General features: G+C 37.2%; 1 protein-coding gene across 1 annotated transcript in view; it reads right to left on the bottom strand.

Moving 5' to 3' along the window:
* Positions 1 to 16,106, bottom strand: part of SGCE (sarcoglycan epsilon) — an 82,940-nt gene that overhangs the window by 16,686 nt on the left and 50,148 nt on the right. The window contains exons 6-7 of the mRNA XM_075558396.1: positions 4,053 to 4,215; positions 510 to 721 (exon numbers count right to left, since the gene is read on the bottom strand). Of these exons, the coding sequence (XP_075414511.1) occupies positions 510 to 721; positions 4,053 to 4,215 (375 nt within the window). The remainder of the gene's footprint in view (positions 1 to 509; positions 722 to 4,052; positions 4,216 to 16,106) is intronic.

The following is a 16,106-nucleotide window of genomic DNA, read 5'->3' as shown; positions in this document are numbered from 1 at the left end:
AATGGCCTTCTTATTTCATTAGTTTACTCCTTAGGTTTTCTTTTCTTTTTTAATTTGATATTTTAGGCATTTAGGTGTCTCAACCCTTTTTGACAGAAGAAAATTTTCAAGATGAATTGTAATCATCACTTTGAAGCAAACAAAGACAATTCATTTATTTAAAGTGTAATTGCCAGGCCTATACATTTTGCAGAATCTCTATTTACACAGGACGGCTCACGCAACCAAAATATCTGCTTCAATTATTCTTGAGACTGTTTTAAGAGCATGCATTTACATTTAAACTTAATAATTTTTGAATAATTATGCCCTCTAGTCTGATTTTCTAAATTCAACACCATTTTAATCCCTTTTGAAGGAAAAACAAACTATAGTTTGATTTGAATACAATTCCAATTCAGTTAAAAAACATTTTATAAACTAAATGAAACTATACTTTTAAATGGCCTCGTATATGCTGTTATCTTAGTGGCTTCTATAATGTCCCATTAGTGTTTTAAAGTACTCACACTCCTTCCCGTCGGCAGCACATGATATAAGCAAGTACTAGAAAAAGGACCAGTGCTACTGCCGAGGGCACAGCCAGTGTCACTAGGAAATCCGTGTAATAGTCTCTGCTTTTCAAAGACTCGGAAGGCGGTTTGTATTCTCCACCATCGGGCAAAATCCCCTCTCCACGAATCACTTCCTGATAGGTGGACACTTGCTTTGTTTTGTCAACCTGATACAAAAGAAGACAATTACACATTATTCATAATAATAGCTTAAGTTAATCGTTTAAAACATTATATTTTATGAGCTAGACATTCCAAAATATATTTTGATAAATTAACTAAAAATTCATCTTTCCCTGCTACTTTATCACCTTTAACTTTCAATGAAATTTATTAGACTTACAAAGAGGTGATGAATGTAATATAAATTGAAATATCTTGACCTACTGTCTCTCTTCTTCATATCACATAGATACTGTATATACTCAAATATAAGCCAACCCGAATATCAGCTGAGGCACCTAATTTTACCTTAAAAATGTACTGTAAATCTCGGCTTAAGCAGGAGTATATAAAGCACATATACACATACACTATACATGTTTGTGTGTGTATATATATTGGGGGGGCGTGCATATGAATGAGTGAGTGTATGTACTATGGTGGTATAATGGGGTAAAGGTCCACCCGTGGCTCTATGAGAGAAAAGATGTGGGAGCTATCTGCTCCCAAAGATGACACCCTAGGAAATCTTCAGGGGGCAATTCTAGCCTATTTTACAGGGTCTTCATAAACCACCATAGACCTGACAACACACAGCGAAATCCAAGTACATACAGATCAAGAGAAACCAGAACTAAATGCATTGCTCCCAAGTGGACTAAGCTCAAGAGTGGCTCTATCAAGCAGAGCAGACCATTACATAGTGTTCCCAATGCCGCAAATCATCCCGAAAGCAGACTCTTCCACCTTTCTCCCACAGAGGGGCTGACGGGTGTGCCCTGGCAACTCTTTGGTTAGTAGAAAATTGCTTTACCAGTGTGCCACCAGGCAGTCTATTATACATCATACATGCATTTAAAAAAAAAATCATTGTTTTTTTTCAGCCTCTGTTCTCCAAATCATAGGTCCTTCTCATTATTATAAAATTTCTTGTTTCCTAATGACAAGTTTCTCGGAGCTCTGGTAGCATCATGGATTAGTAGGTGGGCTGCAGGGCTAATCAATCAAATCAGTAGGCACTTTGTGGGGAAAGAGGAAGCTGCCTGCACCTGTGGAAGCAGATTTACAGACTGGAGACCTCTGAGGTAATGCTACCCTGCCCCACAGGGCTCGGGTCACTATGAACCCACCCAATGGCTGTGTTTGTTTGTTTTTGTGGGCTAGAGGGTATTTAGGGAAGATAAAAAGAAAATCTCTTGGGAACCATAAACTGATTGGTCATCAGGTATGGTGCCTGAGGTGCTGTTTTAAGAAAGGAAGCCTGAGGGTCAGTTTCCCATTGAGCACAGCTGTGATCTTCCTCCCCTGCAGCTGGCAGCAGTACATTTCAGAAGAAGATCATTTGAGGAGCATGAAGCCTATGAAATGCTCTATGATTTACTAAAATTTATCCTTGGATCAAAAGTGCAAAATACTAGCACCGTGTTATTTAATTCTCTGTTAACTGAACTACTTTCACAAGTTTCCTATAATTATGCTAGGGTTCATAAGTCACTAATATATATAGCCATGTGAACTTTACCACACTTGGCATATTTAACAACTGGAGTGAACCTCACTCTGGCATTATTCAGTATCCTCTCTCAAAAAACTTACTTGAAAATGTCTGTTAATAATCTAGTACTAGTGAAAATTTTGTGCCAAAGAATTGATTCTCTGCTTCTTTTTGAAGAATGAGAACTAAGATAAAAAGCCTGGGCTAGCATTAAAGATCTCTCTCCCCCTCCACATGGACCAGCAAGCGAGACTGAGGTGAGCATGCTGCCATGAAAGAAAGAAAAAGAAAAAGAAAGAGAACTAAATAACTCAAGAATTTTTATCCTGGAAGTTAAGAAGCTTGTTATCAAATTTGGTTATATATAAAATATATAATTTGGGTCCTATTTTTCATTTATTTTACATTTTATTGTATTGTATTTATCATCTGACTTTTTAATTTAGGCCTCAGAAACTTTCTGTGGTAAGATATGACATATAAACACACATGTAATTAAAAAATGGTAATATATAAAGCATTTTTCCATAAATAAAAGTTTCTCAGGTACAGGTCATTTTTAAACTTGTGGAAATTAGATAATCTTCCTAAACATAAACTTAGAGTCTGAACACAGCTAAAATCGTATTGTTAGGGATTGCTGTCTCCTAGCTCTGGAGACAGACCCCATTATAATTAGGAGCACGACAGAAATACTGAGCTTCATATCTGCAACACCTATCTTTAGTACACACACGGCAATATTGTAATGATTTCCTTTCATTTAAGAGGGAAAAGGAAGAGCATTCTTTTCCAACGACACACGAGGGGCACAAAAGGGCATCTGAGCCACCAGGGGGTCTAAATGCTGCACTGTAAGTGATAGGTTCTCTGGAACTAGATTCTAGAAAGTTCCTTATGGCTGGATCACTAAGACATGAAGTGAGAATTGTGTTTATGTGTCAATAATTTTGTTCAAATGTCAACGTTAAAATTAGATCTAAGTTGGTCATCACCAATCATCAGAAATTGACAGACATTAAATTTTAAAGGGCACTAAGAATTAAACTAGCTTTCCAGTTTCTAGATAGCCGAATCAAAATGTTAAAATATGATATGATTTATATTTGTTACTACTGAGAAATGATGACCCCCACGTATGCAGAATAGGTTATTTTATGTACATATGAATGAAGGGCAGAGCTTCAAAAAAGCTATGTGAAAACTGTATCTTTCCAATTCCATCTTTCTCTGTGCAATTTTTGAAGCCCCCTTATGTATGTGCTCATGTGTATATTTATGAAAACCTGCTCACGTGCAAATTAAAGCTATTTAGAATAGACTATTTACTTTTTATATACTTATGCTTACGGTTGTGAGGAAAGTTCAGACTCATCCCCATTTGGAAATGTTTTTTTCTCTTGCACATCCCCTCCAATGCGAGTTCTTAAAGTATTGAATCTTGGACAATACTGCTTTTTTTTCTCCAGATTTATTATTGTACTCTGGCCTCTCCTTCCAAATTGGATAGTGTCAGCATATTTAAGAGACATTTTGCAGATGTCACACTGACTCCATAATCTCCCTGATTTAAGAGCCACCTGGATGTCCAGGGGGTCCTTCTAGACCACCTGCCAAGCTAATCCAGCCCAGGAAGTAATCAAGGATAGAGTTAGTACAAAAGTAGAGCTGTCCCTCAATGAATGGATGTTCTGTCAATGAGCTGGCCAAATCCTTAAAGTCAAGGCAAGTCAATTCCAGTGAACAAAGTAAACCCGGGATTTGTCCCTAAAAGCAATTCAGGTTTCAGACAAACTTTATCTCCAGCCACATCACTAATTACATTTGTAAAAACAACTCACCAATGAAATTTTGCACCAGTCAATGTAAAATTGAGTACGGAATTTTTTATCACATGTTATGCCAGGTTCCATTTCTTGACTACATCTCAATTGGTTCTGTGGATTTTTGACTTCTCGTAAACAAGAAGAAAATGGGACATCGGCACCAACCATGACATAAACTCTGTGAAAAGGTGAAACTCTCAGGTTATCCTTTAAGAAATTGAACACACTGAAAAACAATCTACCCTGCAAGCAGGATTTAGCTTTCTGAATTGAGGGTTCTCTAGACTCATCTCTGAGATGGGATCTTGGGTTTCAACGCAGTGACTCATGTAGGTGCTTCCTTTCCCTTGTTCCTTTATCCCACCAACATTTCCTAAGTGCCTTGCTGTCCCAAGCTAATTTCTAAAAACTTTAAATCTTCCTATTTACTTCCATGCAAACCATGATGTGCCACAATCAGCTTAATGCATTTGGTAGCTATCCTTCAACTTCGCGTTTAAAAAATTTTATCGAAGATAAAATGTTTAGAACAGGATGATTAAAATAATTATAAATAATAAATGTGCATTTTACGTTTCAGTTTAGTCTGAGATTGTGAAAGGTGGAGGTATGAAAGCAGTAGCCAGGGTCTGCCGTTGAACCCCACAACAGCGATGTTTGTCGGCTTTTCTAGGAGTCAAACCCCTAACTTGGGGCTTGGTCTCTCAGTAGAATTTCTCTCAGTCTTTTACCTAAGCAATTTAGTCAATTAAAGAGCAAATGGTTAGTGGTGTGTATTCATGAACACACAGGAAGATAAAATTTGCTTTCCTGGTGTGTATATTAGCATTTGTTACTGCAGCATGCTCTCCAGTCACTTGTCACTCAGGGGAGCCCCATACAACAGAGTAGACATGCAGGCAGAGGTCTTCGTAAGCTACAGTGGTCTTGGAGCCGATTACCAGGTTTTCTTTTCTCCTGAGGAGCTACTGGAGGGCTCAGTACTTTTCAGCTAGCAGTTGAATATTTAACTTTTGCATCACCAGGTTACCTTATCTTACCAGTTGGGACTAAAAAAATTACAGTAAGAATTTCACCATAAAACAGAAAATAATGACAATATTAGTTAGGAGCATATATCTAAGTTAGTGAGGAGCAATCTAAGAAGAATGTTGTATGTCTTTTAAAATATATATCCAATGCAAAAGTATATTACTCAGAATAAAATATATATAAGGCACTGATTCATGTTGCAATGTACACAAACTTCAAAATCATTATGTTAAATAAGGAAGCCAATCACAAAAGACCACAGTAATTTGTCCATTCATATAAAATGTCCAGAATTGGCAAATTTGGAGACACAGAAAAGTAAATTAATGCTTACCTCAGGTTCTCAGTGAGTACAGTTAAGGCTAATGGGCACAGAAACAAAAAGGGCAATGGAGAAGACAAAATGTTCTGAAGTGGATTGTGGTTTCTGATCCACAAATCTTTAAATATACTAAAAGCCAATGTACATTTTCAATAGGTGAATTGTATGATGTGTGACTGTCTGACGCTATTCTTCAAAAGTGAAATGAAAGTACAATGTAAATATTCAAAGTAAATTTAAATATGGCGTCATCCCAAGCTTGAGATGAATACAGTGTTCCACAAACTCATGGGATTGTTCCATATGTCAAATTTATATTAGGACTTTTAAGGTTCATTTGAAGAACATTTTTAAAAGTAGGCTACAAATTTTTCTTGCTAGTTGTGGAATATAATTTTTATTAAAAATTCTAGTTTGTAAATATAGAAATAAAATAAGTATTTTTTACAAAAGTTTACATCCCTTCGGCTTAAGAATTATATTGACTTTCATTTACAATTGGTACATATATTAAATGAATTCATTCTACATAAATATGAATGGACATGAGGTTTAAATACTTGAAATGCTTTCTCTTCCCTTACATTATAAAAATATAAATGTATTATATATAAAATATAATTATATATTATAATGTATAATATAAAAACATGAGACAACAGGCTACAAAAACAATTTATTACTAAGGTAACTACTTTCATTTTTCAATGTACCTTACAGAATATTCTCAAATGCACTCATATTTCAGCCTAATTGCAATCACCTCTAAAATATAATTTTGTATCCTGCCTTTTACTCAACAAATCATGAGTCTTTTCCACATTGTGCACTCTTTGTAATTAGAGTTTTATGGCAATATAATTTTTAAGTGCACATCATTTATTCAGCAATTATTTCAGAGTTGGACATGTAAGTTGCTTCCAATTTTTTGATGTTATAAATAATCTTGCAAAGATCATCTCTTTGTATATCCTTTAATGTTACTATCTAAAATGAGATGCCTAGAATTGGAAGCATTTTTATGAGTTGACACATACTACCAAATTACTTTCATCTCTACTTGGATGACCCATAAGCTTCTCAAACATAGCATGTTCCCAACTGAGTTCATCATTACCACTCCCTGCCTCCACCTGTTCGCCTTTCCTCTTCTCTCCATGATTGGCATGCCCAGTTGCTCAAGTCATCAACTCAAGCACCATCATCTTTGACGCCTGTCCTTCTTCCGACACACTCAATCCATCATCACTCTGACATTTCCCCTGAAGAAACACTTGTGCACACCTGTCCTCTTTGCTTCAGGGCCACACTTGCCACCCTAGTTCCAGGAACCATCGCCTTCCACAGGGAGTCAAACAACAGCCTTCGGAGGGTGCCCTGAAGCACATGGTGTTTCCTCAATGCTGAATTGAGTGATACAAGAACATTTATATTTGTTTGTAGAAGAGATAAATGGCATGCTTGGGAACAGATATTGGTTTATTTGCCTTCTATGTCAGAAGAAACTGTCTCTTATTTGTTTTGTAGAACCAATAGGCTAAAGTATGTTGGCTTTAAAATTTTTTTGAATGAGGATATGTATCACAGAATAATAACTATGTTATGCATGCTAAAATTATGTTTTTCATAATGTGCTGCTTTCCATTTATATAACTTTAAAAAAATCATTTTATTGGGGGTTGGTACAATGTTTCTCACAGTCCATACATCCATCGTGTCCAGCACATTCGTTGTCATCATCATTCTCAAAACATTTGCTTTCTACTTGAGTCCTTGGTATCGGCTCATTTTTCCCCTCCCTCCCCATTCCCCACTCTCTCATGAACCCTTGATAATTTATAAATTATTGTTATATCTTAAACTGCCAGCCATCTCCCTTCACCCACTTTTCTGTTGCCCATTCCCCAGAAAGAAGGCTATATATAGATCCTTGTAATCAGCTCCCCCCTTCCACCCCAACTTCGCCTCACTCTCCTGGTATCGCCACTCTCGCCACTGGTCCCAAGGGACCTATGTGTCCTAGATTCCTGTGTACATCCTCTGGTCTAGCCTGATTTGTAAGGTAGAATTGGGATCATGATAGTGGTGGTAGTGGTGAGCAGGGTGGGGTGGGGTGGGAAGGCATTTAAGAACTAGAGGAAAGTTGAATGTTTCATCGTTGCTACACTATACCCTGACTGGCTCATCTCCTTCTCTCAACCTTTCTGTAAGGGGATGTCCAGTTGCCCACAGATGGGTTTTGGGTCCGCAATCTGCACTCCCCCTCATTTACAATGATAAGATTTTTTTGTTCCTTGATGCCTGATACCTGATCCCTCTGACACCTCATGATCACACAGGCTGGTGTGCTTCTTCTATGTGGACTTGGTTGCTTCTGAGCTAGATGGCAGATGGATACTTGTTTATCTTCAAGCCTTTAAGACCCCAGACCCTATATCTTTTGATAGCCGGCCACCATCAGCTTTCTTCACCACATTGGCTTATGCATCCAGTTGTCTTCAGGGATCTTATCAGGAAGGGGAGCACACAATGACATGATTTTTTATTCTTTGATGCCTGAAACCTGATCCCTTCAACACCTCGTGATCACACAGGAGTGTGCAAGAGGCCTGGTAGGGCTTGAGCACTGGTAATGTAACCGAGAGGAAATACTGAAACCCAAATGAAGGCTAAGCATGATAGTGGGACAAGAGGAAGGTAAAAGGAAATAGAGCATAGAACTAGGAGGTAAAGGGCATTTATAGAGGTCTCAATACAGGCATGTACGTATGTAAATATACTTACTTATGATGAAGCGGAAATAGATCTATGTGCATATATTTATAGGTTTAGTATTAAGGTAGAAGATGGACATTGGGCCTCCACTCAAGTACTCCCTCAATGCAAGAAGAACACTTTGTCCTATTAAACTGGCATTCCATGATGCTCATCTTCCCAACAAAAGAGTGCATAAGCAAATGTGGTGAAGAAAGCTGATGGTGCCCAGCTATCAAAAGATACAGCGCTTGGGGTATTAAAGGCTTGAAGGTAAACAAGCAGCCCTCTAGCCAAGAAGCAACCAAGTCCATTTATATAACTTTTTTGATAAGGAAATTTTACAATGTTTTTGAAGTGGAATGAAGGTGATTTTTAGCTGTATGGAAATAGATTATACATGAATATATTACCAAGTAATGGATATACAATCAAGTATGAGACTTTCAAATAATGTTAACATTGTTAAATCAAAACCAAACTCACTACCACTGAGTTGACGCTGATTCAGAGCAGCCCTATAGGACAGGGTAGAACTGCCCTTGTGAGTCTCCAAGACTGCAACTGTTTATGTGAGTAGAAAGCCACATCTTTCTCTCTAGGAATGGCTGGTGGCTTCAAACTGCTGAAATTGTGGATCACACCCCAATGAGTAAGCACTATGCCATCAGGGCTCCTGTTAACAATGTTAGGAACTGGTATACATCAGGTATGTTGCAAAGGGGCAAATGTGCTAATAAAAGATCTCTTTAAAGTGCTAAGAGCAAAGATGTCTTTGAGGCTTAAGGTGCTCCTGACTCAAAACATACTATTTTCATCTACCTCACATGCCTACAAAAGCTGGGAAAGAGTAAGAAAAACCACAGAAAAACTGATGTATTTGAATTATGGTACTCGGGGAAAATATTGAAAGCTCCATACACTGCCTAAAGAACAAGACAAATCTCTCTTAGAAGGACAGCCAGATGCCCCTTAGAAGTAAGTATGAAAGAATTCATGCCATATACTTTAGACATATTATCACCAAGAACCATGGTGAATGGCTTTCTATATGATAAAGTAGAAGGACAGTGAAGAAAAAGAAAGCCCTTCACAAGACAGACTGATACTGATGCAGTAACTGTAATTACTAATGGATCAAACACAGCAATGATTGCAAGGATGGCACAAAACTAGGTCATCTTTCGTTTTGTTGTACATAGAGTTGATGTGAATGGGTACTGACTTCATGGCACCTAACAATTTTCCATATTTTAAACTTTATTTAAATGGAATCATACTGAATTTTTCTAAAACTTTAAAAATCTTGTTTTTGAGATTATGCCTGAAAATATATATGGTTCAATTTCAATTTGTATATAGTATTATGTGCATATATTCTACATTGCATTTGGATAGCCACTTGCTGATTTACTTGCTATAGTTGTATAATTAATTATTTTTAAATTTGATAAGGAAGGCCTTCTCAATGTTGTTCATTTTTCACCCCAAATACTCTTGAATGTCATGAGTCCTTGAACTCCTTTGTTTAGAGTTTAGAATTCTTGTCGAGTCCCACATTGGACTTTATCCAATTAAATCATCCCATCCATTAACATTGTATACCTTTCAATGAGTTAGGTCTTATTTATTAGTTTAATATATTATTTACAAAACAATATACATTTATCAGTTATTCATAATTATTTCTAATTATGTCATGTAATAAATAGTATGTTTTTCTATTTTCTAATCATTAGTATCTGGTATATGGAAACAGTTGCTTTTCAGACATTAATCTTATATCCTGAAATAGATCTGCAGATTCACTTCAGATTCTGATATACATAATCCTTCAATGTCTGAGTAGTTGCAGCTTTGTTTAACTTTCTAATTCTTTCATATCTGCGTTAGTTTGATTATCTTACTGGCCTAACTGGTGCTTCAGTTCCATGCTGAATAGAAATGCTGATCAGGATCGCATGTCTTTTTCCTGTATTCAGGGAAATATTTTTTCATGATCAAGTATCATGTTTATTACAGGCTTATTATAGGTAACAATTTTTACCAGCTACATGGGGTTCTCTTGTTTTCACAATGGCAGTTTTGTTTTGTTGAGCCCTAGTGGCCTAGTGGGTTACATGTGCAATGCTAACCACAAAGAATATGTGTTATGCTTTATCAAATGTTTTACCTGCATCTAGTGAGGTAATTATTCAGCACTTCTCATGTTCTCATTTCTTAAAAAGATAAGCTATAAATTTTCTAATGTCAAAATAACTGCATTCTAGGGACAGGCCAAATTTCATCATAGTCTATTTTCTAAAAATATGCTGAATCTTTCTGATTTAATTACCTATTTTTATCTCAATTATGAAAAAAGGAAAAAAAAACTTTATAAAGAACTTTCCTGTTATCATAAGACAATACTTGTTCATCACATCTATTTTCCAGGGGGAGGAACTTGGCTAGAATGATACTTCTACATTCATGTTCCACAGCTATTTTTCCCATTAGAGAATAAGTCGGTCGTCCTATCACAACAAAGGAACGAACACAAACGCAGACAGTTCTGGTATATTTACAGGGTTTTGCCTGTTTGCAGAAAGACAGCATTTGGAGTTCGTCTAATTCTTTCAATCATGTGGTAAGCTTATCAAGGAAGATTGTGTGACTTCATTAGGTCTACCAATTGGGGGAGGCCTGGTGTATTCAGTGCAGAGCTAAGCCACGTTCCCCAATGAGCTTGATCATTAATAAAAAAATATCTTTATTATGAATAAAGTAGGTATTTCATATGACCTTTCTGATATTTCTCTCTCAACTGTCTCATGTTCCTCTGGTAGACAAGGGTGTTACTTGGTCCTCTAAAATCCTAGTGCCTGCCTCCATTCAGCCCTCTCTCCAATCAGTCTTCCCTAATCCTATAGCAAATATGATACTTCTACAATAAAAATTTAAATATAATAACTTTCTACAAAGGCTGCTAATACTTCAGGATAAAACTGAAATTATTTTTCATGGTAATGAAAAGCAAACCAACCTCACCCCCGTTCAATTGACTCTGACTCAGTGACTTTATAGTTTCCAAGGTTGTAAATATGTATAGGAACAGATACCTTTGTCTTTCTAGCACAGACTGACGGGGGTGGGGGTTGGGGGGCTTGGACTGCTGTCCTTGTGACTAGAAGTCCAACACTCACTTGGGGCATGAGTAAGGGCCCCCTTATCCTGGTACATAAAGCCTTCAGTGATCCGATCTTTGCCTCTGTGGCCACTATCACTTGAGTTGTGTCTCTCATTGCTACATTAAGTCATTTTCCAGATCCACAGTACTCTAGCTGACATGAGGACTTTTGCCTGAACTTCTCTTGGCATAGAATTCTATCCCTTTCTTATTGTATGAGGCTACCTGCACTCGTATTCTAAGATTCAGATCAGTCTCCACCTCCTCTACGGACCTTTTCCAAGTAGAGGGGAAGCTTTCTCTTTGGACACCTCTATTGTGATACTTCCACCACTCATCTGTTTGTTGTATTCTAATGTGTATGTTGCTGTGATGCTGGAAGCTATGTCACTGGTATTTCGAATAGCAGCAGGGTCACCCAAAGTGAACAAGTTTCAGCAAAGCTTCCAGACTAAGAACAGACTATGAATAATCTCTACACTTCAAAGAAAGTAGCCACTGAAAACCTTATGGATAACACTGTCAGTTATATATAGCATTATCAGTTACTGGATACTAATAAATAAAAACAGAATATTGTCAGAGCTGATGCACGAGAATGAGTACCTAAAGTACAGCCAGGAAGAGCCGCCTTCTCAAAGTAGAGTCAACCATAATGATGAGGACGGGATGAAGCCTGGAGGGATAAAGCCTTCGGGGACTTGATTTGCTGAGAGGCCTGACTCAAAATAAAAAGAAATCGCTGCAAACATCAATAATATTTGGAACTTAGAATGTATGAGATATGAATCCAGGGACATGTGAAGACCATAAAAATGAAATGGAATGCATAAATGTTGATATTTTAGGTGTTAGTGAGCTGAAGTGGATGGCTGTTGTTGTGAAGTGCCATCCAGTCGATTCCAGGGAAACTGAACCCTATGCATAACAGTACAAAACACTACCTGGCCCTTCCTCGGCCATCCTTACAGTGGCTCCGGTGCCTGAGCCTATTGCTGCAGCCATGGTCTCTGGTGGATTAGTACTGGCCATTTTGAATCAGAAAATCATATGGTTGATTATGTCTGGAATGTTAGCTTCAGAAAGAATGGTTTCGTATTCATCATCAAACAGAACATTTCATGTTCTTTCTGAAGTACAATGTTGATAGGATGTCTATCAGAATGCAAAGATATCTAATCAATACAATTCTAATTCAAACTTATGCACCAACCACTAAATCAGAAATTAAAAGAATTCTACTGACATTTTCAGTATGACTAAATTGATCGAACATGTAATCAACATGCAATGATAATTATTGGGGACTGGAATGTAAAAGTTGGAAACAAAGCAGATGGACCAGTAGTGGGGAAATGTGGTCTTGGTGGTAGAAAAGATGCTGGGAATTGCATGATAGAATTTTGCAAGACTAATGATTTGTTCAAAGTAAATACCCTTTTGAACAACACAAAAGACAACTATAAACATGGACTTCTCTAGACGAAATACACAGAAATGGAATTGATTACATGGAGCTCAATATCAGCAGCTAAAACCAGGGAAGGGCCTGTCTGTGGAACAGACCATCAGTTGCTCATATGTAAACAACCCTATGAGAGCCAAAAACAACCTTGAGGATCTCCCACCAAAATTTCTGGTACACCTCCAGGACAGATTTCATGCACTGAACACCAATGACAGAGACCTGATAAGCTATGGGTGACATCACGGTCATCATCATACACGAAGAAAGCAAAAGGTCATTAAAAAGAAAGGAAACAAAGGAAAAGATAAAAGCACATGTTAGAAGAAATTCTGAAATTTGCTCTTGATCACAGAGTAACTAAGGCACATGGAAGAAAGTATGAAGTCAAAGAATGGAACAGAAAATCCAAATGGCAGTTCAAGAAGTCAAGGACAATATTACAATGAAATGTGCAAGAACCTAGAATTAGAAAACCCAAAAGGAAGAGCATGCTCAACATATCTTAAACTGAGAAGAATCCAGAAAAGCAGCAGCAAGTTGCAATATTGAAAGCTTCTATGGCCATGATTTTGAATGGTGCAGGAAGTACCAAAAGAAGATGGAAAGAACCCACAGTCACTGCGCCAAAAAGAACTTTCTTGCTGCTGTCAGTGGCAGAGGGGAGTGCCTGCAGACGACTAGAATCTGCACAACTTTTAATTCATTTTTTATTAAAAGATCCTTTTACTGGGGGCTCTTACAACCCTTAGAACAATCCATACATCAATTGTAGCAAGCATATTTTTACAGATGTTGCCATCAGTATTTTTTAGACATTTACTTTCTATTGAGCCCTTAGCCTCAGCTCCCCCTTTTTCTCTCCCTCCCTCCTATCCTCACGACCCTTTGATAACTTATAAATTATTGTTATTTCATATCTTATACCAACCACTGTCTCCCTTCCCGCATGGTTTCTAGGGTTGTTCGTCTCCCTGCAGGGTATGTGTGTGTGTGTGTGTGTGTGTGTGTGTGTGTGTGTGTGTGTTATTATGTGTCAACCATTGCAATCGGTACAATGTTTATAAAACAGAAGAGGAGAGCTAGAGGGGCAGGGCTGCCAAAGTCTGGTTGTGGTATTTGTGTTCTTTTAAATCAACAGTGCAGTGATAGATAGGTGGAACCCAACCACTGTGTGCTCCTGTTCTTCAGAGACTCTTGCATACACCTACTACTGGTGCCACCAAAATTCTGCAGTGTTCTGGGGCTACAGGGGCTGGCTTGGGAATGTTTTTCCCCCTTTTATTTTGTGTTTCCTTGACTACAGTCATTATATCACTAGTCTTATTATTTTTGCCTTTGTTTTTGTTTGTAATCATTCCTGTTTTTCTCTACCAAAAGAAGACAGCTGTCCCTACACAATCTAACCACTCCCATACCTCCAGCCACTGCAGTGGACAAGGGCCAGGACCTACTCCAGGACCACCTGATGAATAAACAAATTAAAATGAAACTATAATATTTTTAGAGAAAACAAAGAATTAAGTCCATATGAAAAAACATGGCAGAATGGCATAAACTAGTGACCAATATATGGAGTCAAAAACTTGCTTGATGAATATAAGGCATTTTCACTACCAAAAAATGAATTCAGTATTCTTAGGTACAAAAAGAGATTAAGAGAGCTGCAGAGGGGGGGGGGGGGGAGGTGGACAGGAAATAAAATACAAAAATTCAAGGAAACATTACAAGAGCAATTTGACAAAAAAAAAATAAAAGATTAGAAACCATACAAATACACCAAATAGAAATCCAGAAGATAAATACCAAATACAATGACAGAACCAAGCACTAGAACCGAAGAACTGGAAAGGTGAACTAGTGAACTTGAAGTGAAGCTTGTCAATGCCAAACTCCAAGAATGATTGGGAATAAAACCTGAAGAAAGTTTAAGCATTACATGGAACACTACCAGGAGGAATAACATATACACCACAGGCAAATATACCCCCCAATAATGCACAGACAGAACTGCCCAAGTCCTGCTGGAAGAAAACTTCCCCAGCATCATGAGAGAACTAAAAACAACCATCCAGGAAGCTGGAAAAAAACCAGTCAGCATAGACCTACAAAGAAAATAGCCACAACATAAAATATTTGAACTCCACAAGGCAAAAATTCTAAGAACAGCGTACACACATCCACACACACAACAAGAAAAGAGAAAGAAAAAGTGACTAACTACGGCAGGCGTCCTCGAACTATGCCAGGGCGAGGTGTTTTTGCCCCGTTTATTTTTACTTCAAAATAAGGTATGTGCAGTGCACTTAGGAATTTGTTCATAATATTTTTTTTAAAACTATAGTCCGGCCCTCCAACAAGTCTGAGGAACAGTGAACTGGCCCCCTGTTTAAAAAGTTTGAGGATCCCTGAACTAAGGGGAACCAATAAGAGGAAGCTTGGATTTTTCAGCAGAAGCCATGAATGCAAGATGACAATGGAATGATGTATATTAAACAATGAAAGACAAAAACTGCCAGCCAACAATCTTATATCCAGCAAAAATTATACCTCAATTTTTTTGAGAAATGAGGTTATTTCTAGAAAAGGAGAAATTATGTAAATTTGTTAACTAAATCCATTATTACAAAAAATTACAAGAGAGAGGTTTTGTACAAAATCAACAGTAACAGATATCAATCTGAGATCATCACTTTGGATAACACCACCCAGAAGTCAACCCAATCATTGTAGTCTCCAAAGTAAAACAAACTACAGAACTGAAACTAGAGCCAGATATATTATTCCACAATGAAGCAATTTACCATATAATACTTGTGTGTAAGCCGAGATTTTTTTCAGCACATCTTTAATGCATTTTTTGGTAGTAAAATTAGGTGCCATGACTGATATTTGGGTTGGCTTATATTCGAGTATATACGGTAAAAAGTAAAAAGAATAATGTAGATATAAAACAGATTGTTTTAAACATAGGAAGAAATTAACAAATAACAAGGTAGCCTCAATGAAAATGGATAAATTTCACAGACTTAGTACACATTAACACAACAAAAGAAGAGAGACAAGAAAACCACAATCAAAATAAACTGACACAGAAAATTTTGCGGAACAAAGAAAGCAAGAAAAACACATAGCAAAATGACAGCAATAAATTTATACCTATCACAAACAGCACTGAATGTAAATGGATGAAATGCACTAATCACAAGACAGAGTAGATTAGATAAGAAAATAGGATCCATCAATATATTGCTGCTTACAAGAAACACATGGCAAAGGTAGACTAAAAATATATCAAAGAATGGAAAAAGTCTATAAAAATAAAAGCAA

This window comes from Tenrec ecaudatus, chromosome 9 (assembly GCF_050624435.1).
Source record: "Tenrec ecaudatus isolate mTenEca1 chromosome 9, mTenEca1.hap1, whole genome shotgun sequence".
NCBI lineage: Eukaryota > Metazoa > Chordata > Mammalia > Afrosoricida > Tenrecidae > Tenrec > Tenrec ecaudatus.
Note: the sequence above shows the minus strand (reverse complement) of the source record. Positions and strands in the feature narration are given on the sequence as shown.